Below are 27,745 nucleotides of genomic sequence, written 5' to 3'. Positions count from 1 at the left end.
TCAGACACAGCTTTGGTTTTGACAGTTGTTTTTACTTTGCAGTACAGAAATCATTTGAGTCCAAGATGTTTTTAAAAGTTGTTCAAAACAGAAGATATCACAGGGCTCTCATCAATTCAGTACTGCCGCAGTACACATTTGGTCCTTCTTTAGCAATTACAGTCAACCACACTTCCCATCAATCTGCTGTTAATGCTCGGGTCGTCCATCACTTTGCATAATACAGGAACTAGTATATCTCCTCTGATGCGTTATAGTAACTCAGGCTGTTGAAAACAGGTTCAGGTAGTTTACGCTGGACTACAGTCGCCCTTGTGGCTTGGCTTACAGTATGTGCCGGGCTGTACTGGAGATTAGACAAGAAAGGGGTTCAAAAGACACAAAAATATCAAGCCTGCACCCTTTAACCACTGTAATTTTACAAAATCTGACAATATAAGAAGACGGCTGAGGTGCCACCTCACACGGCTGCCACACCCTGCCAGGAACACTCAGCTACTTACATGATTGAATTCAGACCTACAAAGCCAAGCCACTGACATGACAGAAATACCTGCAGAGACAAAACAGCTGATGTGTAGATATTTGAATCTTCCAGATGCCTTTTATAAAATTACATGGACCCCCGTAAGCAACTATTGATTATTAATTATTTGATTTGGCATCTTTGGACTATGCATCATCTCAACATGATGAAGCAGAAGAATGTAGGGTATTACTGTATATTAGGCATAACCAGTGTTTAGTGCAACATCCATAAAAGCAAAGCAAAGCTCCCTCCCTGAACCCTATCCAACAATACTATATCATATCTCTCTATATATCATGAACTTCCTCAATGGGCAAAGCATTGACTTGGATAATCAGCCAGCCCATTGGTGTGTACATTTTTGTGTAGGTTTTCTATTTTTTGTAAGATTTCAGTTGTCGGCAGCGTTGTCTTTGATGATCAGGAGTGTTGCCGATAATTCGCCTCTACTCTGCGGCGTCACCGAAGATGTCCTGCTTCTTGCGCTCCATCTCGGCAAAGTCAAAGTCTGAGCCCGTCATCCTTCGGTAGATGTCTTTGATGTCGTCACAGGTGGTCTCAAAGTGAGTTGTGGCGTCATATGAACGGGAGATGAAAATCTAGGAGAGGAGAAAAGGTCAAATAGCTGTCAAAGAAGCCTTCTGTCTGTGCTAGATAGATAAACAGTCTAGGCCAGATATAGTTTTGATTCTTAAATGATGCCTTAAGTCAACAGAAGACAGAAAGATAAACTAAAATCCAACAAGTTAACATACAGACAGTAATTATTCTCTATTAAATGGCAACAGTTTTTGTTTTTTTTTTAAAGATGGAAGGAAACAGACCACACGAGTGTTTCCTGTGCTAGACATTTTGCTGACAACACCCTGCTCACACGTAATGGCAGCAAAAAAAGCACCGTGGTGCAAAGATGGCGTGTTTTTACATAACAGCAACATGCAAGGCAATTTATCTGTTGCATTAAATGTCAAAACCATGAGTACATTTTATGCACGATGAAGATAACGAATGGGATGAATAAATGTACAAAATCTAAATAGAATTTCTACCAGTGTTTCTCCAGCCTGGTCTGGCACTGTGCTATGCAACGCTGTTGTCAGGTTAGTTTTTGTATTCTGAAATGTTTAAGACTGCTGTGGTCCTCCAGCATACTTAATCTGCATACATGCACAAAACCTGAAATGTGTTACATGTAGTGTTAAGGATTTTTGGGCATATTCACTTAATGTTAATTTTAAATGACCAATACTGCATAGTTACAAAACAGCTTCTTCATGGATATCATGGCCATGTTTTAGGCCATGCACAACAAATCACATATACTTGACAGTATAAATAATCTTCCTGAAAGAATTCCAAAAGTTTATAGATTGATTTAATTGGTTGGCCTTATGGATGAAGAATATGGATGAAAAACCCTTTTGTTACTATGCTTTTTTTTAATGTTTTTATTATTAGAGATTTGACAGTAGTGCGATGTCAGGAAATGAGGGGAAAGAAATGGGGAATGACATGAAAGAAAGGCCAACGCAAACTGGGGAAGCTGCAGTTCATGGTTGCCGCTTTAACCCCCGGGCCCTCAGGGACATTTAGTGATAAAAGCTACATTACTGGGAGACTTACAGTTACTTTTTCATTATTCTAACCACTACATTGACATTGTATTTACTGCTATGTAATTTTCCAGTTCTGGTAATGACGACAAATGGCTGGTAAGTCACGACAACTGAACCTGAAGGTATCAGATATCATCTAAATTGATCCTGCTGACAGCTCTCAGTCTGAATGCTGAGCTAATGTTATAGTTTGACAGAGTGACAGGACAAGCTGCTGCTCAGCTTCGAACGCTCCAGAGATCCCGATTAAGGTGATTAAAATATTGATGTGATGTGTTTAAAAGTATAACAGATATTTAATTATTTACTATCCATTAGTGCACAGGGCCGAAATGACATTCGCAGGCAGTTAATGATAGCTAATTTCCCACTTTGTACCATTCTTATATTTAAAAAAAGTTAATAAACCAGCAGAGTGGCAATTATTTCCGTAACAAACCAACTTTGGCATGTTTACCAGATAACAGCCAACAGCTCAATTTTACAAAATTAATGTTGATACAAGCCTGGCACACTCTGGCTAAAACCCTGAGCAAGTATAAAGTATATGATGTTTACTGTTAGCCGTGTTGCGTTACTTGTCTCAAACAAGTTCTAAGTCTGCAACATTTCTATAAACAAAAGATTGCTCAAACGGTAGAAAAAAGAACAGTGAAAAATAGCCAGTTATGTTAAGTACAACTAATTTGTTGTAAATGGGCTAAAACATGCAACGACAGCAGTATGGTCCTTTATATTTCATCTTATGCCACTGATCATACCTGGCTCTCAGTGCCCAAGTCAGTGGGTGCATACTGGTCACTAATGCTGACAAACTTCTGCTCGATGGGCTCCAGTAGGTCCAGGGCCGGCTTGATCTCTTTCTCAGGGTCGTTCGTCTCCACTGTGGTGCTGGCGATGGCGATGTATTTACCCTGTGCTGCCACGTTGTGAGCAGAGGAGATCATACAAACGTAGATGTCTGGAAACAGAAAGACTGGAGTTAATGCCTGGTGGTTTTCCTGTGGATAAATTAAAATATCATTATGTAATGTTATCTGTCCGATTGGTTGTTAGACATTAAGAACGATACATTTCATTTGGTTTAGCCTGCTATGCGCTGTTATTGTCATAGCTCTGGGTAAAACTAGGGATGCACCGATCCACTTTTTCCCCAGTTCTGATCCCGATACCAATTTGGTTATTTTCCGATACCGAGTACGGATCGGATACCAGTGTTTAATAAATAAGCTGTATGCCTCACTGTGTGGAAGAGAATGGGATCATTCTGTTATGTACGGCAACATCAGGCTGGACTTAAACATTGCTTTCCTAACCTTGTAAAACAAACTGTAACATGTAAATACATAGATATAATGTACTGAATTGAACAATCGTGCACCAGCAAACAAACTTAATAAATTAAATCACAATTCACACAAGTAGTAGGCTATAAAACAAGAAGCTTGGTTAAAACAAAACATTTAAAATAAACAGGAATCAAAATTCTTTGTAAACGTTTAGTGCAAATAGGTATGCTTGTGACATTTAAGTTCCTGTTTGAATATTACTGTGTTGTTAATAAAGTTTAAAGGGAGAGAGGGGGGAAAAAAAAAAAAAAAAAAAAGCGAGCGGTGGGGACTTTGAACGGGAACGAAATGCATCGGTAATGTTACCCTAGCACAAATCCAAGATGTTCTCCCTTCTGGTGGGAATGTCCACATACTGTTGCAATGATGGCAGAACACTGTCCGGTCTGCACCTGTTATAATCCCCCAAAATAAACGATGGAGCTCTGGAATGCTTAGCCCATATAGCGTTAGCATCCTCGCCTACCACCACGAAGCGTGGAGACAGGTCTGGCTATGCGAGACTACGGACTCGGAGACACGGTCAGCATCTCCAGGACAAGCAAGGCACCACCATCTGCTCAGTTGTGATGCGTTCTGTCACATGTGCTGCAGACAGTGCTGAGAGACGGCCCTCATTTCCCATCATGCCAAGTGCTGGACTGAGTAGTTTAAGTTTGCTAGTTTATGTTCCAAAATGCAAATGTTACTTTTTGTTAGTGTTTGTAATATGTCTGTTCAGAACATGGTGGCTTATGTTGGTAATTATAAACTTATAAACTCATTTTTGTGCTGGTTTATAGTTTTAACCATTAGCGAGGTGGCTGTTAAATACACACATGACATGTTTGTTGTTAGCTGTCAGTGGGAAGTGTTGTCTACCAGCGTGTTGCTGATGCATAACGTAGTATGTGCACGAATTGAATGCATCGGCCCCATTGTCATCGATACCCGATCCAGCTATTTGGGTCAGTATGGGACCGATGTCAATATCGGAACGGTGCATCCCTAGGTAAAACCTGACAATATGAGCAAAGTCTGTTAAAACCACAGGTGTCGCATAGGATTTCACACATTTACAGCCACTTCTGTAGGTTCATACATTTAAATTAACAGAACACCACCATAAGTGGATTATACACTAAAGCGCTTTGAGTGGTCGGAAGACTAGAAAGGCGCTATACAAGTACAGTTCATTTACCATACACTTTAGCAGCTGTGCATATATATGTATGTATCCTATTATTTCAAATAAATGGCAGGATTGGATATAATCACCAGAAGTAAACAAAATAAAATCAAAAGGAGAAGCACACTTTGGTGTTTAAGAAGAAAAGGTGAATACTGAATATTGGATCAAAAGCATTTGTACAGTGGAAACAAAAGAAAGCGGATTCAAACATGATGCACAGGTTTGCTGTGCTTCTTTTGGACAAGACATTCTAACAAAAGTATTACTGGCATAAAGACAATTTCAATATTACTGATACAATTAGCCATCAGTCCCTTTTCTATTTTGTGAAATATAAAATGTAATTTTCCAAGAATTGTTGTCGTGTGTACACAACTCTTCACTTAATTCTAAGCTTCCCTATCCCTCTGCTTGTCTGCAATACAACCTTTATTTGTTTTCATGCCGACATCTACAGAGCAATCAGCTATGAAAAGGGCATTATTCTTCTAGATGTATTATATTGAAGATAATCACGACATGAAATACTAGAAAGTCTAAGTCATTTGCTCATTTCCTGCGTGTGCTCACCATGCTTCCTGTTGACCTGATTCTGGGGGATGATGATCTGGCAGGAGTTGATGTTGCCGGTGTTGCCGACGGGGTGACTCAAGATGCAGATGACTCTGATCACCTGACCCACTTTGGTGGCACGATCCATAGCGTAGCTGGGGTCACAGATCAGCTGCTTGCACCTGGCAATCTGTGGTGGGCAAACACAGCCAAAGGTCAGAGGCCGAGGGATAGATTTAATTCCTGGAGAAGTGAAATATAATACTGGCCGTGCAGACATTTTTTCCTTTATAATACTGCCGGAGAGAAGGGTATATCATTAAGCCAAATAGTTTATAGGATCAAACAAGGAAATGGGATGGAAGTGTTGTGTAGCCACATATTACATAATAACTTATCCCAGCATAAATAAACCGTCCTTCTGAAGGGTTATAAAATGTAGCAAGACAATGCAATACGTCCCTGTTTTGACTGACATTGAGTGATTCATGAGGGATGATGTTGCAAAAATATAACTTCAAATGAAATAATCATGTTATGACCCTGGGTCATATTTGTTTTGATGTTTGACATGGCATGACCATCTCTCTCTCTCTCTCTCTGAGTGTGTGTGTGTAAGGGTGACGAGCAACAGGTGGTGCCCTCATGATTGGTCCATTTGAAGGGATTGCTGCCTCCGGATTGGACAATCTGATGACACCAATCCATTTGAATCCCAGCTGACAGCAACCTGCTCTCTTCCACCTTTGCCACTTCCAACAATTGAAGCCAGCACATAATAGTGTGTGTGTGTGTTGCAATGAGAGTTCCTGTAAGTAGAATAGCAGCTTTCTGACCTTGAACAGGAACATTTGTATAGACTTAAGATGTGTAAGGAGTTTAGTCATTCTAATAGACTAGACTTCTGAACAAAACTCGAGTTAGTTCCAATTCTGCCAATTAGCAAAATAGTTTGTTGAGCACTTATAGTAGCAGTTCGGTAGGAATGAGTGTTGTTGAAAAGTGCTGTTTTCAGTTTCGGAGTTTAGGTTACAGACATATCATTGGTATTAGTTAACTTTTGTTTGTTGTTTTGGGCAATACTCATCTGAGGTTTATAATAAACTGCTATTTTGAACTTCGATTCATACTGTGCAGATGGCCATTCTTGGGAGTGGAAAGCGTGGGGGAGTCACAGTATACTGGGGACATAACAGTCATCCCGACTCCCACAGCTCTGTCTGTACACAAATATCACACACACAACGTCTCAACAAGCTTTACAGGCCACTCAAACACACAGATGTTTAACATTGGAAAACCCATTTGAGAACAAAATGCTCACCTCTCCCTCAGACTTGACTCCCACCACCTTCCCATTCTCCACCACGATCTCATCTATGGGCTTGTTCAACATATATGTCCCACCATAGATAGCACTCAGCCTGGAATGGAAAACAATCCAAAGATATGTGCTTAATGAATATTAGTGAGCAACATGAAACTATAAAATAATAATGTGACAAGACTATGTTAACACTGGATCCTTAAGTTGGCTACTGATGTGGCTCTCTGCTATTTTTCTATTAATATGGACTCCATATAAAAGTAGTGTATTTTGTGTGACAATTGTGTGTGTAATCATACACTGAAATTACCAAAATAAACAGTGACTTTAAACTGACTTTACACTTTAAGGGGAAATCCCAGCATTTCTTATCCAATGTCCTTCAAGCAAGTCTACTCACAAAGCTCATTTTCCAGGTACAGACCTTAGTCACAGAGGACGGTTTGACAGATTCTAGCAGGGAAAGCACAGGTGTAACTAATGACAATAATGATGACTCTGTCCCATTTAAATTCCCTAGTATGCCATATAAGTGAACCAGTGTGATAGTTGATAGTGCGACAGTTAATATTTATGGATATTGTCATACCTATTCTTTGTTACTTCTATTTGGGGGAGAATCATGCTCTAAATTTTGGAAATACTGAAGAAAACTTAAAAACCTGATGATTCTCAGGCAAGTTCTGGAGCTATAAGGAACATCTTTTTTCCATTTTTTCTAAGCAGATTTATGTTTATTCGCATAGGACATCAGAGATAATTACAATCCTAGGTGAGTGTAAGTCACACTGAATATAAAAATATGTAATATTAAGGAATTTAAAGCACCTGAAAAAAAAGTATGATGCAGAGGAACTGCAAATAGGGACCTTTAGCTCCTAGTTAAGTTCCTTTGCATCCATAATTACTGCAACCCCTTGGTCGAAAAGAGCTGTATTTTGCAATTCTGATGCTGCCATAATTTTCAAAAGCGAGAAGTTGAAAATCCTTGTGCAAACAAATTAACTACACTGTATGCTGCAGCGCACTGATATAAGTGATGCATACACATAATACACGTGTATTAAAGAAAGCGTCCCCTACCTGGCAAACCCTTGCGGCAGTTCTCCCAGGCCATACAGTGGGTAGAGGTATGGGCTCTTGCCATATCTGGCCAGAGACTCGCTGTATAGCTTTATCCTGTTTATGGTTTCAATGCAAGGTTGATCCAGGTAACTGAGTGGAGAGAGATGGAGACCATTTCAAACTCTACAAACTGTACAATTTTGGGGGACATGGTATCACAATCGTGCAATTAAGGTATCATAAAAACAACATGTTTTAAAACAACTAGACCACTGACTCATCTGTGCGGTAGAGGGCAAGGGAGTGGCCGGTGAAGTCCATGACGTCCTGGCCCAGGTTAAACTTTCGGAAAATGTCCCTCATGGTCGTATTTTTGGGGTCAACGCCTTCCATGGTTTTGGGGTCGTTCTCGTCAAAGTTCGAGACGAAGATCAGGAAGTTTCTGAAGCGCCGTTTCTCAAACAACCCCATCAGACCTTTAGGAGACGAAGGGTTTAGACTTTGAGTGTAGAGTGAGTGACAAGCATGCTTTACAACATCAGTGTTACACACAACCAGCACCTTACAGTCTTATGGGTTAGAGCCAAACACTACTAATTAAAAACAAGGACTAAAGAGAAAGGCAACAATTTTTTTTTCAGTGGATCTATATAAAAAGACACAAATGCATCAAAAACATTTCCTCGATGGTTTCAAGCTGTCCACACATTCTTTTTAAAATCCCCGTTCAGTCATTTTTCACTGCATCCTCCAATAACTTACCAGATGCCAGAGCCTCAGTCTCAGTGGAGGGGACTTTATGGATTTTGCTCGCCTTGTACACAAAGCTGCCCTCAATCACTTTGAAATCCAGGTAGCGAGTCACCTGTGTGATCAGCAGCATGCGGACCAGCTGACCTGAGAGAAGGAGATGGAGAAGGAGATCAGCATTACTTTCACAAAATGAGGCTATTACTTCATATATGAAAACATTTATCAAATATCAACTGACTTGTAATTTTAGGATGATCCCTTTTTTAACCCATTTTTAGCTGCAGTTAAGTATTACTTGTGGTTCATGTGGCTACTTAAAGATATTTCAAATAGTAAACATTGTTTGAACCATGACACTCCTTTGCTGGAAGGCAAAATGTTCAACATACAGCATTGCTGACAAGCTAAAGAGCTCACAGCTTTTCTGGGAAACATAAAAATAAAAAATGTGAATATTAAAGAGACATATTGCAGATATTTGATTGACACTTTGCAGGCACTCTGCGCCTAAAAGGTCAGAGGTTTTAGTCAAAAGCTAAAGCAGCATGTGATATACAGGTGAGTGATCTAAGTATACCGTTGGCCATAAGGAATTTAGGGATGAGGTCCACATTCCAATCCCGGCCTTTTCCCATTGACTCCGGAGGTTTGCCAGGGAGGCTGAAGCGCTTGTAGAGCTGTAGGGAGACACAGAACCAGACTTGACTCACAAGCTGCAGCCAACAACTTACACCAGGGGGCATCTCAGAAAGCAAGGTAACCATTAAAGGGGAACTCCACCGATTTTACACATCAAAATCTGTTTACAGGTCTTGGGGAGTTCTACTGGTTAGTGAAGAAAGTTCTATAAAGCCTTTTGTGGGTCCAGCTTTGTGAAATCTGATCAACTGCCTCAAGTGAGGTCACTTGAGTCAGCGTTGGTTGGGTCTGAAAAGTTTGAAAATGAAACAAATCTGGGGGTGTGGAGTTGGACAGAAGTGAGCTCATCAGACCTCAGTAGCCCGCTCCTCGTCTCTGCTTGAGGCTGGCGATTTCAGGCTACATTAGCCGCTAATAGCATAACACACCTGAATCTCTGCCCAAACTGTCAGCAGTGGAGGCACAAGGTTTTGACAAGCATGAATTCATGGAATAAAAGTTCTACTGCATTTTTTTTTTTTTAAACTGTCCATCGTGAGTCTGACAATGTTAAAGGAGTGCAGCCTAAATGCTAAAATGTTTGCCCCTACTGGATAGCGTAGAGCAGAAGTTCACTGTCAGATTGTTGGCTTAACAAAGGTATAAAATTTGGGCACTGAAGAATCCCCCCCCGTCTGTACAACCAGCTTTTTACCGGTTTCAGACCAGACTCCAGCTGTTCATTTCCTTATTAGAGCTTTTTCTGTTCCCATATGTCAGCCTTAAGATACAAAGTAAATATTTTGATGTTAATTTATCCCAGTTCCACAGTCTGCAGTTCTTGCTTTCATATGTCTACATCTCAAACCAAGATGACCTCCACAGTGTCACAAAGTCGAGCCAGCAGGGTCAGAGATCAACTCACATCTTCAAGAGGTGTGATGGAGGCACTCTCTGCTCCGTAGTAGGAGTTGCGGTCCATGTGCAGAACCTTCTTCCCCTTCACGGACATGATGCCTGATAAAATGCATTCCTGTTGAGAGAAAACAAAGCAGAAGAGGAATTAGACCAAGATCAACAGGATGCTGGGAAAACCCACAGACATGGCGAGCCTTTTTTCATTATGCACTCAGCTTGTATCAACACAACAAAAGGCAGATTTTATCAGTCTATGTTTTGTTCCCGTACTTCTAAACAGTAAACCCATCTGTCAAAACACACGCTTTTATGTCACAAGAGGAACCACTCTGTGTTGCCACCGTTTTCATATAAATGGACGAATGTGGTCCCTGTCTGGCACGGCTGTGGCATTTTATCCTCTGATCTGTGGGGATAAACAGTTTTGGCTGCATGCTGGTCCAGTTGGAACGGAGTGTAGGAACAAATACTGCAGACGGTAAGATTAACGGATAGAGAATTTACACCTATATGGATTATTACAGGATCAGTGGGTTTGTTTTCATTGACTGTAATATTGGAATATTTACCCCCATTAAGGCAATATTGGGAAATTGCCATGTTTGATAACAGCATTTTTTTTTTTTTTTTTTTTTTTTTTGACCCAACTAAGGTGTAAGCAAAATCTAATTAATTCGGTACCCGAATGGTTAAGATGCATACCACATAACTGCAAAGTCCCTTGTTCAGGATCCAGCCAGTAACATTTGCTGCAGGTAGCTCTACACTGTCTGTCAAATCAAGGCAAAAATGCCTACAATAAATAAATCTACAGTTAGCTGTTAAGATGACTTACACCAGGAAATGTTACAAATTTGTCTTTACTGCTACACCGACAAAGCTATACCTTTAATATCTCTGGCTATATACGACCACTGCAGAATCACTGAACTGGATTACTTTATGACAATATTGGATTTACATGGGGCATCATAGTTCTCTTCCAGCCGGGGACCTTCACTGCATGTCATACCCCTCTCTCTTTGTCTCTATACTATTAATTGTCCAATAAAGGCAAAAATTACAAACTGTGATGTGAAGTATCCTGGTTTGTCAGGTATTTAAATTCGCTGGATTAGACACTTATCTTATTATGCTATCCATACTGTCCACTACAAAAGTTGGATTTAGGGTGTTCTCACACCTTCGCTTTTTAGGCCGGTTAAATCGGACTAGTTTGGCCAGTTGTGAACATAGTAATCGCACTCGGATGCGGACCAAAACAACCGCACCAAGACCCTTGAGAGGAGGTGGTCTCGGTCTGGTCCCAAACAAACTCTGGAGCAGTTTGTTTATGGTGGGAACGTGATCGGACCTCGATTGACCCAACTACCATAAACTACCATTAACATATCGCGCTTACTGAACACGTCTTCGGTTTAACCTGTTGGCGGTTAGCTTGTTGTTCTACATGTTCAATATTAGCTCAGTAGGGACTTTGCTACCCTTGCTTAGTCAGCACCAGAAATACTAGCCGGTTAAACTAATTATTACTATTTTATTCATGTACAACAGCTGGTTAACTGTTGCATTTAAGATGTTATGCAATTACCACGGTTATGAGGAAATGCCAACTGGGCCAGTTCTCTATGTCTAATTGCATAGCTATGTTTCTCTCAGAGAAACGTGCACTAGTCCAGAACACAGGACCTTCTTCCTGTATTTACTTTCTTGCTCCCGCCCCAGACACATCTGACCAGTAAGCGGAGTGAACGTTCTCACGTGGTTGGTAGTGATGCATTATGGTTCACTTGGATTTTTATCTGTGGGAAAAGAAACCAAATAAAAGGGGAAAACGCTCCAAGTTTACAAATTCATCAACTGAGTCGGACCAGAGCAAACTATAGGTGTAAAAACGGCTGTATACTCGACAGAGGATTAATGACTCCTGTGCAATATACTCATTTCAGTTTAAAAATGCATTTCAATTTTAAACTCATTTCAGTTTAAAATTCCCTATTTATTGATATTGATATTTATTCATACCTCTATTACTGCTGTGCAATATCCTCCATCTCATTATAAATAAGCTACACTTAACTTGGCAGTTCATGCACTATTACTTTATACCATATTATCATCATCATCAACCGGTAAACCCACTGTGTACTTATTTTATTTTATTTTATACCTATACCCACTTGGTACTTCATTTATTTTCTGACCTGTATTATAGTGTATTATATATTTTTTTGCTTAGTACTTCTATTCCTGTGTGCACTGATTTCTGATTCTGAAACTGAAAACAGAGTATAGTGCACAATTCAGTCTCAGAGGTTTGGTAATGATGAGGGAAAATGTGCATATTTGCCAGAGTCTGGAATTCCCACAGACCAAAGGCCTTAATACGATTAAAGCAGTGGGTCTGTAGATGCAAGTAAACACTGTGTGCATCATGTGACTGTGTGGACTTCACTCTAAAACTAGTTTTACTACTGAATTACAGCCTACACTTAGGGCTGTCATAATCATGAAATTTTAGTTGACGATTAACTATCATACAAATAATTGTGATTAACGATTTAATCACACATCATACATTGGGGTGGTGGTAAATTTAAAAAAAAAAAAAAAAAAATGCTAAAATGGGTCGCCAAATATACTTTGGCTGCTGTTAGTATACATGGGCGGCCTGCTGAAGTAAAGTCTGTGTGTGGCAAACGACGTGGAAATAGTAATGGAAATTTGACGTCTGTTAGTTTCATTAAGCTGTTTCCGACAGGTGAATGAAAACGATTCTAACAAAATGATCGCGGCCAGCCCAAATAATCGCGATCAGGCGATTATGTAATAATTGTTGGCAGTCTTAACTACACTCTGGCAGCATGTGGTATAACTTGTTTCTCACATGACAAAAACAATGCAGTGATGTTGATAGGTTTTCAATGTAGTGAGTCCCCGGGACCCCCAGGTGGCCATTCGAGTGGGACCCAGGAAAATGTGACAATTTGCAGTGTTAAACTCGTGTTTGATGTTATATGGTTATAATTATGGTTATTCACGTATGTTGAAAATGTAAACAAATAAAATTCCAAAATCTGTAAATTCACTGCAGACACACAGCAGCTGACAGAATGTAAATATTAAAAAGGGAAGTTAAAGGGCAAGGAGAATGCTGAGCTTTTCATCAGGAGTCATAACACCATCATCACATCATGTTTAATTAGGAAAGTAGTTTAAAAAACACGCACACAAAGGGAAACCATTTACTGCATACTGCCGTTAGAAACTGAGTTCAATTAGCTGATAATTAGCCTGATCAGCCACCATCAGCAATCGATACAAACACACATTATTAGTAATCAAACCAATAACTAACCGCAGTCAACGTCAGACAACCTTATCATACTTAAGCAGTTACCTAGTGTTTCTGTAGTGGTGACAAAACATTCAAAAATATAGGCTACATACAGTATTAGCTGTTTGAATTAAACTGAAGCTCTCTGCGCGCTCTGGGAAAAATATTACGCCAAATTCCCTTTGACATATTAACAATTCCTTACATGGCTGCAAAAACAAGTCTAGAAACACAAGTTAAAAGGCGTCATATGTTGACAGTCTTCTTGTCAATTTGGCATCGATATAATCCATAAAGATAAACTGTATTTATGTACTTACATGTCACCTCAACTCGTTACCAGCCTCCATTGCAAATATTTCAATTATTTAAATTTCTCACTAAAATACATGCACAATACAGGTGTTTGACAGGAAGTTTTTTTTTTGTTTATTTCTATGATTTCAACATATATTTGTTCACAATGTAGCATTCTCAGGGAAAAAATATGGTGCGTCCCCTGGATGCGTCAACAGCGAGTTTACTGCGTCCTTTCGGATTTTAACGCATCAGAGACGCAGCACGCGTACTTAGCAGCATCACTGACAATACATTATAACTTCACTGGGTGATGTCCCTTACATGCCATTTGTATACAGACTGTGGCCATACAGTCTCAGTCGATGCTGTCATTTCCACATATTGAATAATGTGCAATATGTAAGAGTTACAAGATTTTGGCCAACTGTCGAATTCATACTCCAAACAAAAAGGGTGCAGCATATCAACAGAGTAACCGCTAACTGCTGCTAACTGTAGCAGCAGAAGGGCTCAGGCAGGGAGAGGAGAGGAGCGAGAGGGAGGTCAGGCATCAGAGAGGCAGCGGGGAGCCAGGATATTTTCACATCTAACTCTGTCAATCAAAAAAAAAAAAGGGTTTATTTCGACCAAACCACAGTTGGTGATTGTTGGAACAGTGAAAAGACTAACCAAGACGGGTTTGGTAAGTTTTATTTTGTTTCTGTCGAGTTTGAATGAAGTGTGTTTTACAATAAGTTAAGATAAGTTGCACCTTTAACTGTGGAGAATGATGAATTGAATGCAGAGAGAACAATTAGAGTAAAGTACAGTAAAGTAACAGAAACAGTAAAGCTAACAGGCTAAAAGCTAAAGTAGAAAGTTAAAAGCTGTGACACCTAACTGGAAATTCTGTTGCCCACAAAAACCTTGTGTTGTGCTCAATTGTTTATTTGGTAAATTTTCAGACAAGTACAACCCTCTCTTTAACGTAAACCGCACCTCGTGACTCTTGATAAAACGTGTAATCCTCACACTTCATCCACACAGAGGAGAAAAGGAAAGTTACATCCATCGGCCGGGACTTCACTGACAAATGCTCTAACTAAAGGCACCTTTACACTGAAATTTTGGGATGTCCCGATCAAAAGCTGACAACTGATCAAGAAGCTGGAACCAGAGAATGTTTGGAATTCTTGCATGAAAAATGACTTCACTATTAAGTGGTGACATTGTCTGAAAACTGCAACTGTTAGGTTTACTGAACATGTTTAAATTTAACTAAGCATCTAATCGCCCCCTTCATAAAATCAGTGACATGCCTACTTCTCTACATCCTGCAACATCCAAGCTAGCTTCTGCATAGGTGCACTCCCAAAATAACACATGCCCCATTGAAATCTGATCATGTCTATCTGTGAATGCCTGGGTTTCATCTACTGTATGATCTTGCAATGCCATTTACTTGAGGGCCATAAAGTCATACAGATAAATCTCTGGGGAAGACAGCAGGTCTGATGTGTCACTGTCACTCCTTTCGAGTGACATGTGACTGAAGCCGACCTGCTGCCGCTTATATAAATACAGGCTTTGACACAGAGCTGGAGGCAGCCTAGTCATCACTGCCTCTGCCAGATAGTAGTGGCCATGCTGACAGAGAGGAAAACACATTGAATTTTTAACACGTAAGAGCCATAAAAATCAGAGAGAGGGTGAGACGCAGCAAAGTCCAACGAGGGTCTCTGCAGTTCAAAAAGATACAATCACATGACAGAACATCACAATCACAGCATGAGGATACCAGCTTTGATTTTACTACATTGAAAATTGCCAATACACTTTCAGGTGTTTCAAATCAAAAGAATCTGTTGGACTTTAATCCTCAGGCTCACAGGATCAACAGAGCAGAGAAATTACATAAAATCACCACTCCGAGGGTTTTCTCAGGAGGTGAGAAGTAACTAAGTATAGAGCTGAACAAAATAAATCCTTTAAATCGACCACCAGTCATTTATCAAGCAAATGTCACACATTCTCGGTTTCCAGATTCTCCGATGTGAGGATTTGCTGCTTTTCTCTGTTTTATGTCATTGTAAACTGAGTACCTTTGGGTTTTAGAGTGTTGGTTGGATAAAACAAGACATTTGAAGACATCAACTTGGGCTCTGGAAAATTGTGACAGGCATTTTTCACCATTTTCAGACCTTTTATAAACAAAACGATGAGTTGATTAATCAAAGACATTAACAGATTCATCGATAAGGACAATAATTGTTAGTTGCAACCCTAACTAAGTACAATCAATCACTGCATCTTGAAGTTGCAATGCTTTCACTTTTTTTAGTTTTATACTTTACTATAAAACTAAACTGTTGTTTACTGTACTACACTTTTGACTTCACTGCATTCATCTCTTAGTTACACAGCAGATTAAAGTTCTATATGCAAACCATGTGATGAGCTTATAAAATTAGACAAGAATGTGCTGGCTTCAGAGGAACTTTGATTTTTATGACAATCATTTCCAGCAGTATTTGGTTACTATAAAGTTAGTAATCTTTATGTTTTGGAAGTTTTTAGAGAGATCGCTTAATCATTACTTGATTGGCGATTCTAAATGTGCAGACCTTATTTATTATACTGTGAGTGAAAGCAAGCATTGTGTCCATTTTCTTTCCTTTAACACCATTTCCTCCTTTTGATGGGCACAAAGATAGCAGCAAATGTATACTTCTTACTGGAGAAAGGGAAAGTAATCTAATACTGTGAAAATAATGAGTAATTTTACTTTATTTACTTCTGTATATTTAACTTTAAATATAAGTATATATACTTTAAATATATAAGTATATTTAACTTTCTGTATACTTTAACTTTACAATTCATTTCATCATGGAGAAGGCTAATCTGCCAATTATTTTCTCAATTAATTGTTTGGTGTATAAAATGTGAGAAAATAGTGAGAGAAAAAAAAAAATCACAATTTTCTATAGCCCAATGTGCCTTCAAATTGTCTGACCAACAGTCCAAAACCCAAGGATACAGTTTACTATCACATAAGATAAAGTGCAACAAATCATCATGTGTAAGAAGCTGGAACCAGAGAATGTTCGGACTTCTTGCATGAAAAATGACTTCACCATTAATTAATTATTAAAGTAGTTGCCAAATAATTAAGAACGTTTACTTTTGGTAGAATATTATTTCACTGCACTATTGTTAGTTTTCCCTTGGGTAAGTAAAAGATCCATCACTAATATTTTCCCCACTACCACTGGTTGTTTTGCATCAGCCATTGCTGATGTAGTGACTGACGTAAAACCATCACCGCAGTCTCTGTATATTCCTCAACCCACAACGTCCTCAACCACTGAAATGCCGCCCTCTTCGCTTCTCTCGTCTTCAGGCAACAAGCTGCTTACTTGGGATCACCATGTGTATCATAATGTGGACCAGACTGCATTTAGGTACAGTTTGATATCTTGTGCCAAGCCACTCCCCTCATGTGTCATTAGTAGTGGACAGATGGGAAACCCCATCCCCCAGCCACTTAACCCATCAAAAATGGAATAAAAACAAAGGCCCGACTACTCGTCTCCATTCTATACGTACAGAAGCAGAATGAAATAAATTTGACATTTTAAAAAATTACATAAAAAAGGTGCCATTGGTGGCAGATAATATTTAATTTAAGAATACAAAATCAGTGAGCATTTGCTAGTCGCATGATCTAAGGTGATATAATAACTCACACATGGTAAGTTGGAACAGATCTGTTTACTATATTGATTATATGCTTATTAGAAATCTGTGTAACCTGCTGAGTAGTAGTCATAGCAGTGGAAATGTTAGTGGGTAGCATAAAAGGGGAAGCTATACAAAAGTTAAGTCTCTGATTTGCATAACTGAACTAAAACCATGTGAAACTACACTGTGCCACTGTCTGCAGGGCTTTTCAGGCTGATCGGGATGCAGCCTAGCACTCAGTTAACTGAGTTTACAGAGTACTTACAGCGTACTTTCGGTTCCTCAGTCTTGGTGGAACCACACCCAAATGTGAGCTAAATCAACACCCTGCCCACCAAAAGTTAACCAACCCCCTTTCTGCTTGGCTGCTTTTGCCCTGCTACTTCTGCCTGCTCCGAGCCTGAAGCTAAACACTTTGTAACTTGTTAGCGTTTGCTGTAATAAAGAAATGTGAAAAAGAAGTTGTGTATTAAACTGTGTACTAGGGTTCTCCAGATTCAAAACAGTCGGGAAACTGCAATGAATTTAGCGCCTTGGAGTTGACAGGAGGCTGCAACAAAGTCAGCACGGTATTTCCATGTTATGCTTCAGCCATATAAACTCGACATCAATTCAGGAGGCCTGTCAGGAAGTATACTGTTGTCTATTAGGCTATGGCATGGTTAATGCTGACAAAGTTCATTTCCGAATAAACAACCCCTAGCCCTACGCGAATAGCTCATAAACTGCCACCTCACATTATGCTGGATCAGCTTTTTAGTTTGCAAGTTAAAGCGACACTAGAAGTTCAACTTCAAGTTACAGGTTAACAACCTTTCAAGTTTCTGACTGACAGCTACATAGTCCAAAGTAATCCAGCGACTTTGGATAAGCAGTCAAATCCGTTCTTTTACCCAAAAGGCCTTCTAGTTTAAGGCATTAAAAGTGCTGAGGCTTCGTTAACTTTGCGACAATTCGCTTTATTAAGCTTGTAGACGATTTTATTTTACTCCTCATCCTGTTGAGTCCACCGCATGGAGAGGCGCAGAACGGAAACTTAAGATACCTTGAGTTAGTTAGTTAGCTATCTTTGCTAATATTACACCAAGACTGAGATGAAGTCAGCAACCGAGTTAACGAAAGATGAATCGGTGAAGCTGACAGGTCGTTATTCTATCGTTAGCAGGCTAATTAGTTAGCTTAATTTAGGTCGGCTAACGTTAGCAGACTAATCATCCGCGTATAATCTTATCTCGACTGAGAAAAGCTGCCCGAACTGTCGCCCAACTTGCAAACAACCGGCTATGAAACTGGGCTCACTACATTCATAGTCGTTAGAAGACTTACTAACCACAGCAACAGACTGAGAGTTTAAGTAAATTAACAATTGCCTATAGATATCGTTAATCTTTCCAGGTACTGATAGCAGTTGCAGATAGCATAGTGCTAACACTTAGCGTTAGCTAGCGTTACTTTGCTCACAATTTCCATTAACTAACAGGTAGTCGCTCACTCTCGATTAGCGGCTAAGCTAGCTACTTAGCGCTAGCCCTGATGATTAGGCCCAGTTAGCTCAAAGCCTAACTGCATTGGTAACAGGTTGCAAATCACTTCCACACTGCGGACCGCATTGTTTGATTCTTTCTCACCGTAAGTCCGGTGCCCAGAACGATAACGTCGTATTCTTCATTCATTTTTCCAAATCTTTACTCTTCTGCTCCTGAATATCGGGAAAGAAGAAAATGGAGATCTGCGGGGCTGCAAATGAGAAGGGGCTGCGATTCAGCGTCAGGCGCCTCGAGGGGCGTGGTTTCCCAGCTGTCAATCACTCGGAAGAAGAAGCGCAACGTGTCTGTTTGAAAACCTAGCACCTGAGTGGAAATACAAAATCTTTCTGTTTTATGAAGCGGAGATGCAAGAGGGCGGCCAGTACACCTTGTTGTATTGTATGTTTAATGTGCTGTGCATTCCTTAAGATTCAGGTTATGTATTTAGTAAATAACTTTTAACACTTTGTCTTGAATTAGTTGAGTCATCTGGGCTTCTCAAAAATTAGCTTTCTTAAGATTTTTTGTTTAAGTTTTATGGGTTTGCTTTCTGACCATATAACCTTTAACCACTAAACTAGTAGTATTAGAAGTTATTTATCATGTTGGTTGATCGTTGAATATTCATTACCCTTACATTTTAAATGTGTTTCTTAACCTTGCATGTTGCATAAATGGTCACTCTCATTCAATTAAGTTTTACCTATTTTAAAATACCTATTTTAGCAGAAACTCGCTAGCTCATATGAGGAATTCCACCACCAAATTAAGTATAATGATGTGTAATGCAATGTAGTCTCACTTCGCAGTGTTGCGGCAAAGACAAAACCTAAAAATTCCTATTTCATACACATTTACATGCATACACTAGTTTGCACCAGCCAGCCAAAAAGACGATGGAATTATCAGAAGTGGTTTCAGATGTTTAAAGCTTAGGGGTTTTTTTCGTGTGTGACTTCTCAAGAACTGCGCTGGGAAGCTAGAGGGTTACGATGATATCAAAATACAATCAGACAAAATCATACACAGGCAGGTGAGCTTATCTTTAGCGAGTCTAATCATGTCCAAACCTCACCGCATAGCGTTCTCCAAACAGAGTGACTGGCCATTTGGCCACAAACACCATTATGGCCGTTTTAAGATATTTTTGGAGACACTTTTCAAGTTATTGCAGTCCAAGTCAAGTCTCAAATCACTAGCACCGAAGTCAGACTAAGGCGAGGCTTCAATTCAAGTCATGTGATTTAAGTCCCCACTCAAGAATACACTACACAGGACAAGTTCACATTTATTGTAATCCACACAATCTAAACTGATTGACTGCAATCACATAAAATGTTTCAGGTTACTTAAATTAATTTTACAGAGCCAATTGCAAATCTGTGTTACGTATCGCTCTGGTGTCGTTTATGTGTCTGGTAAGCCACATTCAAACACTCGCACTATGTCTGGTTTCTTGGCAAGCTGTCGTGCTGTTGTGCCAGACGCGTCCTCTGAGTCTTTGAGTCCGAGCTGCAGGAGCGTCCTGGCCACATCTGCGTGCTGCCCAATGGAGGCCATGTGAAGAGCTGGGAAGAGTAGACAAAATAAGAGGGTGGTAAGGGACCGTACTGGAGTTTTAGACCACAGACCAAGCATACCTTAAGTTTTCAGATTGCTTTCCGACCTTCCAGGCAGCCACTGGTTTCATTTCCTCACAGTATTTCACTTTATATGAATCCCCATTTGCTGTCACTATTGGAATAGCTACTTTTTACCTGGTCCATGCGTAAAATAACATAATGCATCATTTAGTAGCCTTTATTTAGTTTCTACATCCAAAATGTATTCATAATTTCTTCTGGATTTGATTTTGAGACAACACAGCACTTGAATAAAATGCTGTTGAGCAGTTGACTCTCAGATCTCAGAAGTCAGAGCTTTTCACTAACACATGAATGCCTCAAAGATCAAGTATCATTTCAGCTGGGTTATTACAAAACTATAGCACTAACTACAACCATTAAAAACGGTGACTAAATGTTCACAGTGATGGATTATCTATCTGCAGAGTTTAGCGTTCTAAAATTAACTGTGTAAAGGACCCACTGTCTTCAAATCTTCTCCTCAAGCTTACCTCCACCTTATCTTTGAAATTAGATGCATTGTTATTAAAGGCCCTGATCATCTATTTTCTCAATCAGCTTCTTTTCTGTGGGTGATATGTGACATGATATACCCTGCATGAACATATCATTTCCTGCCAAATTTACAACAGTTCTGGTTCACATGAGAGATTTCTGTCTGTTCTGTTTTGTCAGTGCTTTTCTCGCTGGTTTTAAGTGGGCAGGGCTCGGCTGGGAAAAAGCAATGTCACGTGCATCTGAGCACCAATCAGAATTTAACAACATCTGAGTCAAAATGTCATGACGGTTGTCAATGAAATCTGATCCAGCCACACCCACACAGGCCTGATGAAGCAGATTAACCCTCAGAGTTTTGACCCAAGCACATTTTGTAACATTTTAACTTTAACTTCTCTTGTTGCTTATTTAGCCATGGATATTAATGTTATAGAGAAATACTTTTTGTTAAACACTGTGAAACGCTGCTTACCAGTTCTTCCCTTTTTGTCCCGGACATAAAGATCTGCCCCCAGCTCCAGCAGGGTTTTTATGGTGGATGTGTGGCCCTCCTGAAAAACACAGGTTGAAATAAGGAAGGACAGTTTATTTGCACACTGTAATTTACCAGGTGTGGTAAATATTATATATTAATATGTGAATATTTCCATACTGTAATTTTACAACTGGCACTTCTGTCTACTCTATAAACAACACGTAAGCAATGTCTGTCCATCTTTGAAGAGGACGCGCTTCTTCGCTGCTCTGTGTGTTGTACAGATTGCAAAGCACTCTGAGACAAATTTGTAATTTTGACTTGAAAACATTTATGGCAAACTAATTATGATTCAACTGATAAGATTATTTGTGTAAAAGTGAGAATTCCTGAGTTAATTTGTGAATTACTGATACACTCATCAAATTTAGTTTCAGTTTTAGAATTAGATAGATAATATTGTATTTGTATTAACTTCAATCACACAGCAGAGAAATTTGTAAATAATTGACTATCCTTCTCTGCCTTTATTTTAATTAATGTTCACTGCTAGTGACCCTGTAGGTGTGTATTATTACACACAGTGGGATGTAAATCAACATATAGATATGCTGTGAGGCTGGCTGATCTTCATCTGTGTGATCACATTACTCAGTACCAGTCTAAGTACCAAACTATAATCATGATCCTGGTTCCAGACCTCTGAATTATCCACATCTCTGAATTTTTTTCAGCAGTTCAAACAGGTCTGGTGTGTCTTGATGGCTGTTTCCCTGGTTGGAAAACAACCGGAACAATCAGAGATTTGTGGGCAGGATTAAGAATGGGGTTGTCGTCTTCCTGTGCCAGAGCCAGAAAGATGGCGACAAACTGGCAACCTGACTACAGCAGCTTCTGAAAATGACGTCAATGGGACGAATACATCACTCACTACAGAGAGGTCAGCGCAAAAAACCAACCCCTTCCAAACAGAAAAACAACACGAACAAGATGTCAGACTGAATAATGAAGTGACATTGTAATTCGGTCTGATGATCAGGCTACACAATCGGCCCTCTTCAGACTGACGACTCCCCCCCTCCCCCGCCTGTAGCCTCTGCTGTGTGCCTGACTGCTGACCAGGTGAGAGCACAGCTGATGAAGCTCCACTCAAACAAGGCTGCAGGCCCCGATGGCGTTAGCCCCGGGGTGCTAAAAGCCTGAACCCCCCCAGCTATGTGGAGTCCTTCAACCTGAGCCTGAGTCTTCAAAGGGTCCCAGTTCTGTGGAAGACATCTTGCCTCGTTCCTGTGCCAAAGACGCTGCGTCCCAGTGGCTCCAAGGACTACAGACAGGTGGCACCGACCTCCCACATAATGAAGACCCTGGAGAGACTGGGCCCCTCAGGGGACTGTCCTCTCTCCATTCTTCTTCACCATCTACACCACAGACTTCAGCCACCACACAGAGTCCTGCCACCTTCAGAAGTTTTCTGATGACTCTGCTGTGGTGGGATGTATCAGCGGTGGTGATGAGTCTGAGTACAGGGCTGTGGTGGGGAACTCTGTCTCATGGTGTGAGCGGAACCATCTGCAGCTGAACGTGACAAAGTCTAAGGAGCTGGTTGCGGATCTACGAAGGGCCAAGGCACCAGTGACCCCGGTTTCCATCCAGGGGGTCAGTGTGGACATTGTAGAGGATTACAAGTACCTGGGAGTACACATGGACAATAAACTGGACTGGGCTAAGAACACTTAAGCTCTGTACAGGAAGGGCCAGAGCCGCCTCTATTTCCTGAGGAGGCTGAGGTCCTTCAACATCTGCCGGACAATGCTGAGGATGTTTTATGAGTTTGTGGTGGCCAGTGTAGTAGCGGACGCTAACAGACTCAACAAACTGATCCGTGAGGACAGTGACATTGGGGGGGTGGAGCTGGACTCTCTGGCGGTGGTGTCAGAGAGGAGGATGCTGGCCAAACTACACGCCATCTTGGACAGTGTCTCCCACCCGCTCCATGACGTGCTGGTCAAACAAAGGAGCACCTTCAGCGGAAGACTCATCCCCCCAAAATGCACCACAGAGTGACACAGGAAGTCATTCCTGCCTGTGGCCATCAAACTCTTTAACTCCTCCCTCTAAGAGTCAGTCTGTATGACCTTAAGTCGATAAACTGGACATTGGACCATTAACATCACTGAAATACTTGAAATAATTGTGCAGTATTCTGTGTTTTATACTGCTGTGCAATATACTCTGTTTTCAGTTTATAATTCCCTATTTATTGATATTGATATTTTTACTGCTGTGCAATATCCTCCGTCTCATTATAACCTTAATAAGCTACATTTAACTTGACAGTTCATGCTTACCTTATACTATATTATTATCATCAACCGGTAAAAAGTACTTCACACTTACTTTATTTTATACTTATACCCACTTGGTACTTCATTTATTTTCTGACCTGTATTATAGTGTATTATATTTTTTGCTTAGTACTTCTATTCCTGTGTGCACTGACCTGACAGTGAGCTGCTGTAGCAAAAGAGTTTCCCCTCGGGGATCAATAAGGTATTCTGATTCTGATTCTGATGATTCTACACTCATTTTAGGATGTGATACCGTAGAGTTTAACAAGTTATAATGATTTGACTACTGTATTTATTCTAAGAGAAGTAACTAACCCATGAGGACTTATGGGAATTGAAAAGGTGGAATCTTGTCAGAAATCAGTCTCACCTTTGCAGCGTAATGCAGGGCAGTGAGCTGGATGTCAGTCGCCCTCTCGTTCACGTCTACATTTAGGTCCCGCACCAGGAACCACAGCGCCTCCTCCTGGCCGGTGACAGCAACCTGGTGCACCGGCTGAGCCCCGAGTGAGTCAGCTGCTGTTGGAGACGCCTACAGTACACACAAGTCAGGACGTGACAGTACACACAAATACCTCAGTTTCTACAAAAGCTGAGACATTACTGCCTTGAAATGCCTCGTGTACCTGGTGCTTCTCTAAAAGCAACCTGGCCACAGAAATGTGTCCGTTCCTGACGGCATCCATGAAAGGTGTGACTCCACAGCTGTCTGTGCTGTCTGGGGTGTAGCCACATCTGGAAGAAGAGCAGTGAAGGTGAGGGTCAGTTAGACAAGTTATCTGTATGAAAATCCTTGTCAAGCACAAGGTATACTTGTACTTATACACAAGGTTGAAAGCTCCAACATGTTAAGTAAGTGGACCTTGTACTTGTAACTGTCTGTCAAACACAGATTGTGTTTGCACGCACTTTTTGTGGTTATAATCAACATCTTTTATAATAATGGATCACATAAAAAATCTCCGATAAACCCACTGTACACTACCTGCTCAGCACCAAACAGCACACAGACAAAGTTAGCAGCTAGCTGGTGAACACAGTGGAGCATTTAGCAGCTAAAGAGCTGGATCGTGAAGAGCAAAATAGTTTGCTAACAAATTGCTCAAATCAACTTATAAGGTGATATGTCAGTGTAGTATTTATAGCTTGTTTCTGCTGCCCCCAAGTGGCCATATAAATCTGTTATTGCAGGTTTAATTTATCCCAGGCAGTTTCACCGAGAGCAACATTTCACAGATGTGACTGTCCATATGATTTGCTTTGAGGAAAGTATTCCCCGAACAAAATGTCAACCTACCTCTCCAGCAAGATCCTAACAGTCTCCTCACAGCCGTGCATTGCTGAATGACGAACAGAGAGAGAATTAGTTAGAATCTGACAATGAACGCAAAAGGTCCCCTCACATCACCGGAAAAAACAGATATTTACTTTTGTCCTTCAATGATCACCGAACACGCACTTGCACACAGATTTGGCCACAATGGAATTCCACACGCTTAGAGATTCTGGGAAGATAATTGTTTTAAACCAGCCTGAAGTCAGGACATTTCTTTGCGTATGCCAGGTGTAGCCATCACGTCACATATCCATACACTGGAACCAGGGATCTGGCGACAGTTTACCTGCAGTGTGCAGTGGTGTCCTGCGCGTCTTGCTCTCCGTCCTCCAGACGTCCGGCGTGACCAGAAGCAGGTGCTGTATGACCAGAGGATCGCCCTCCCTGCAGGCAATGTGGAAGGAGTTCCAGCCGTCCTTGTTTCTCAGTGCAGGGTCAGCGCCATGGCGCAGCAGCTCCTGGATCACGCTGAGGTTTCTCCGAGTGCAGGCCATCATCAGGGGAGTCCTGAGAGAGAAGAGGCAACACTGACTCCGACCAAGTGAAGTCTACGTAAATTGGCAGTGACATCACAAGCTTACAAGCTAATATACAGTGGTATTTTTTTATCTCTCATAATAAAATAGACCTACAGATCAGAAAATAGAATTCTGAAACATTTCACAGTAAATTATTAAATCTTTAATCAAACTTACATTAGACATCATCCAATAAGCTGTACATTGTAAATTTACTTGTGACATTCACGTGGTGTATAGCTTTTTGAAATCTTCACCTTCGGTTTTGAAATTATGAAATAATTATAATAGTGTATTAGCTGTAATAATAAGTGATTAGGCCCTGTTTGTGTTCCTCATATGTAAAGATTAAACTCTTGCTCGTTTTTTGCAAAGCAAGAAAAATATAAACGCTTTATTACACATCTAAATACAAGAATGGAAAACAACGTAATATAGATTTACTGTATGTGTCTGATATTAAAACTTTAATTTATCTATTAAGTTTATTTTGTTGAGGCACTGTAGGCTACATCATCACCTTGCTTGGACAAAGAAGCAGTCCCTTTTTATCGTGCAGCGCAAGAAATACTTTTTGTTCTAGAAACAAAACACCTCCTGGACTAGCTTTTAAACAGACCTTTTGGGTTTTTGAAAGATGGTCAGGGATCTATCTTAGCTCTGGGACTCGAATGTAACCACAACAAACGAGAGGCACAAACTGCGCTACTATCGATAAGCCGACTGTTGCTGCTTTTCTTAGTTTCTTTACCATTGTTTCCTTTGTATATTTTGACCTCTTAAACAAATGTTTCGTAAAAATTAACGCGTTGTAGTTCCTCTCTTCGGTAAACCAAAACGATGCTCCTTCGAGCCGGATTCGAACCAGCGACCTAAGGATTTCAGCATTACGCCTCTACAGTCCTCCGCTCTACCAACTGAGCTATCGAAGGGAGCTGATTAAGGAACATGACAGTATATTTTTAAACCAACAGAGGGCGCGACATGTAAACTGAATACTTTTGGATTATTTGCGCCCAGTTTAATAGTACGGCCATGCTCACCAGTCAGCCTTCTTCAGACTGTCCACCTTGGCTCTTTCCTGGAGCAGGTAGCTAACACAAGCCTGGTGGCTCATGGACGCAGCTTCGTGCAGCGGCCTCTTGTAGTCGTTATTGTATATCTCCACATCCATGCCTACCCGCTTTATTAGATACTCCACAATGTCCAGGTGTCCGTGTCTGGCAGCGTAGTGCAGCAGGGTGTCTCCTGACCGACCGAAGTGTTTGCTGCTCACAGTTTGAACCGCCGCCGAGCCGCCTAGTGTTATCCGTTTCTCCAGAGAGCTCAGCTGTCCCTCCTGAGTGAGCTTCACCAGCTGTTTTAAAGTGTTTTCGTCCATGCTGGGTGGAGGGGGAAAGCTGCTGCATGAACACAAAGTAACCTACCGGGCAAAAGGAGAGGACATCGTTCAACTCAGCTGCTAGAAGACATGCTGGAGAGAAGTGTTTACCAGGGTTTTTTTTTCGCAGAGTAGCTAAAAATTAAGTGGCCAACCATAACCTTACACTGTTACTATCTTACCCTACAGTCTATGGTCTTAACATACATAAAGCAATACAAAAATGTACAGACAAACAAATGATTATTATCATTATTATAATAATATAATACACAGGATATTATTGGAATACTCACATGTACGAATTTTACATATAAAGCATGAGTGTAAGCTCAAAACACGTTTCAAAACAGTTACAAACTGTGCTTTACATGGGGATCAAGATAAAAAAAAACATGTAACAATTTACTGATTTGATAATTGTTTTGAACAATTCAAACACGATTAATGACCAGCAAATAATTTGTAGATCAATATCACTTATATCCACAAGCCTAACTTATATGACCCACACTGTTGATTAAGGGATAAACTTTAATCGTCCTTTCCAGCGGAGCGATACCCTGGTCATTATGGGAAATGTAGTTTTTATGACGATGTGCGCTTCGGCTCGCTAAAAGACCCCCAAACTGTTTTAAATCAGTTATTATAACTTATAAGTAATTTGCCCAGTATTAGCATAATAAATTCCACTTTACGTCACAGCCCACTGGTTAAAATAGAGTGGGGTCAGTGTAATTTTCAATGACTGTAGATTTTTTTTCTCATATTGTGGCTAAA

General features: G+C 40.4%; 2 protein-coding genes and 1 non-coding gene across 4 annotated transcripts; all 3 read right to left on the bottom strand.

Annotated features, from left to right (window-relative positions):
• Positions 1 to 11: 11 nt before the first annotated feature.
• Positions 12 to 19,045, bottom strand: gdi2 (GDP dissociation inhibitor 2). Its single transcript, XM_044187024.1, has 10 exons — positions 18,887 to 19,045; positions 9,906 to 10,013; positions 8,940 to 9,039; positions 8,372 to 8,506; positions 7,887 to 8,085; positions 7,628 to 7,759; positions 6,542 to 6,641; positions 5,236 to 5,407; positions 2,907 to 3,106; positions 12 to 1,128 (listed from the first exon to the last, which is right to left on the bottom strand). The coding sequence occupies exons 1-10, from the start codon at positions 18,929 to 18,931 to the stop codon at positions 976 to 978; spliced, it is 1,344 nt and encodes a 447-aa protein (XP_044042959.1). The 5' UTR covers positions 18,932 to 19,045; the 3' UTR covers positions 12 to 975.
• A 1,002-nt stretch (positions 19,046 to 20,047) lies between these two features.
• ankrd16 (ankyrin repeat domain 16) lies at positions 20,048 to 27,104 on the bottom strand. Of its 2 annotated transcripts, none has more exons than XM_044187026.1 (7): positions 26,765 to 27,104; positions 25,353 to 25,593; positions 25,028 to 25,070; positions 24,357 to 24,465; positions 24,101 to 24,262; positions 21,380 to 21,458; positions 20,048 to 20,352 (listed from the first exon to the last, which is right to left on the bottom strand). In XM_044187026.1, the coding sequence occupies exons 1-7, from the start codon at positions 26,963 to 26,965 to the stop codon at positions 20,192 to 20,194; spliced, it is 996 nt and encodes a 331-aa protein (XP_044042961.1). In that variant the 5' UTR covers positions 26,966 to 27,104; the 3' UTR covers positions 20,048 to 20,191. The 2 variants fall into 2 exon arrangements, with proteins under 2 accessions (XP_044042961.1, XP_044042960.1); XM_044187025.1 differs by having other exon boundaries at positions 25,353 to 25,573; positions 26,628 to 27,103.
• On the bottom strand, positions 26,429 to 26,516 carry trnay-gua. The gene is given in 2 exon segments: positions 26,429 to 26,464; positions 26,480 to 26,516. It is a non-coding gene; the product is annotated as a tRNA-Tyr (tRNA).
• Positions 27,105 to 27,745: the final 641 nt, after the last annotated feature.

The sequence above is a fragment of the Siniperca chuatsi genome, linkage group LG23, assembly GCF_020085105.1.
Source record: "Siniperca chuatsi isolate FFG_IHB_CAS linkage group LG23, ASM2008510v1, whole genome shotgun sequence".
Classification (NCBI taxonomy): Eukaryota; Metazoa; Chordata; class Actinopteri; order Centrarchiformes; family Sinipercidae; genus Siniperca; species Siniperca chuatsi.
This window is presented reverse-complemented; position numbering and strand designations above follow the sequence as displayed.

Excerpts from the sequence above, each read along its gene's own strand:
- ankrd16 (XM_044187025.1), bottom strand. The coding sequence starts at position 26,965 with ATGGACGAAAACACTTTAAAACAGCTGGTGAAGCTCACTCAGGAGGGA. Across the intron at positions 25,574-26,627 it reads AGTCTGAAGAAGGCTGACTG|GACTCCCCTGATGATGGCCT; the intron begins GTGAGCATGGCC and ends CTTCTCTCTCAG. Across the intron at positions 21,459-24,100 it reads CCCTGCATTACGCTGCAAAG|GAGGGCCACACATCCACCAT; the intron begins GTGAGACTGATT and ends TGTGTTTTTCAG.
- gdi2 (XM_044187024.1), bottom strand. The coding sequence starts at position 18,931 with ATGAATGAAGAATACGACGTTATCGTTCTGGGCACCGGACTTACG. Across the intron at positions 8,507-8,939 it reads TAAATTCCTTATGGCCAACG|GTCAGCTGGTCCGCATGCTG; the intron begins GTATACTTAGAT and ends TCCTTCTCTCAG. Across the intron at positions 8,086-8,371 it reads GACTGAGGCTCTGGCATCTG|GTCTGATGGGGTTGTTTGAG; the intron begins GTAAGTTATTGG and ends CGTCTCCTAAAG.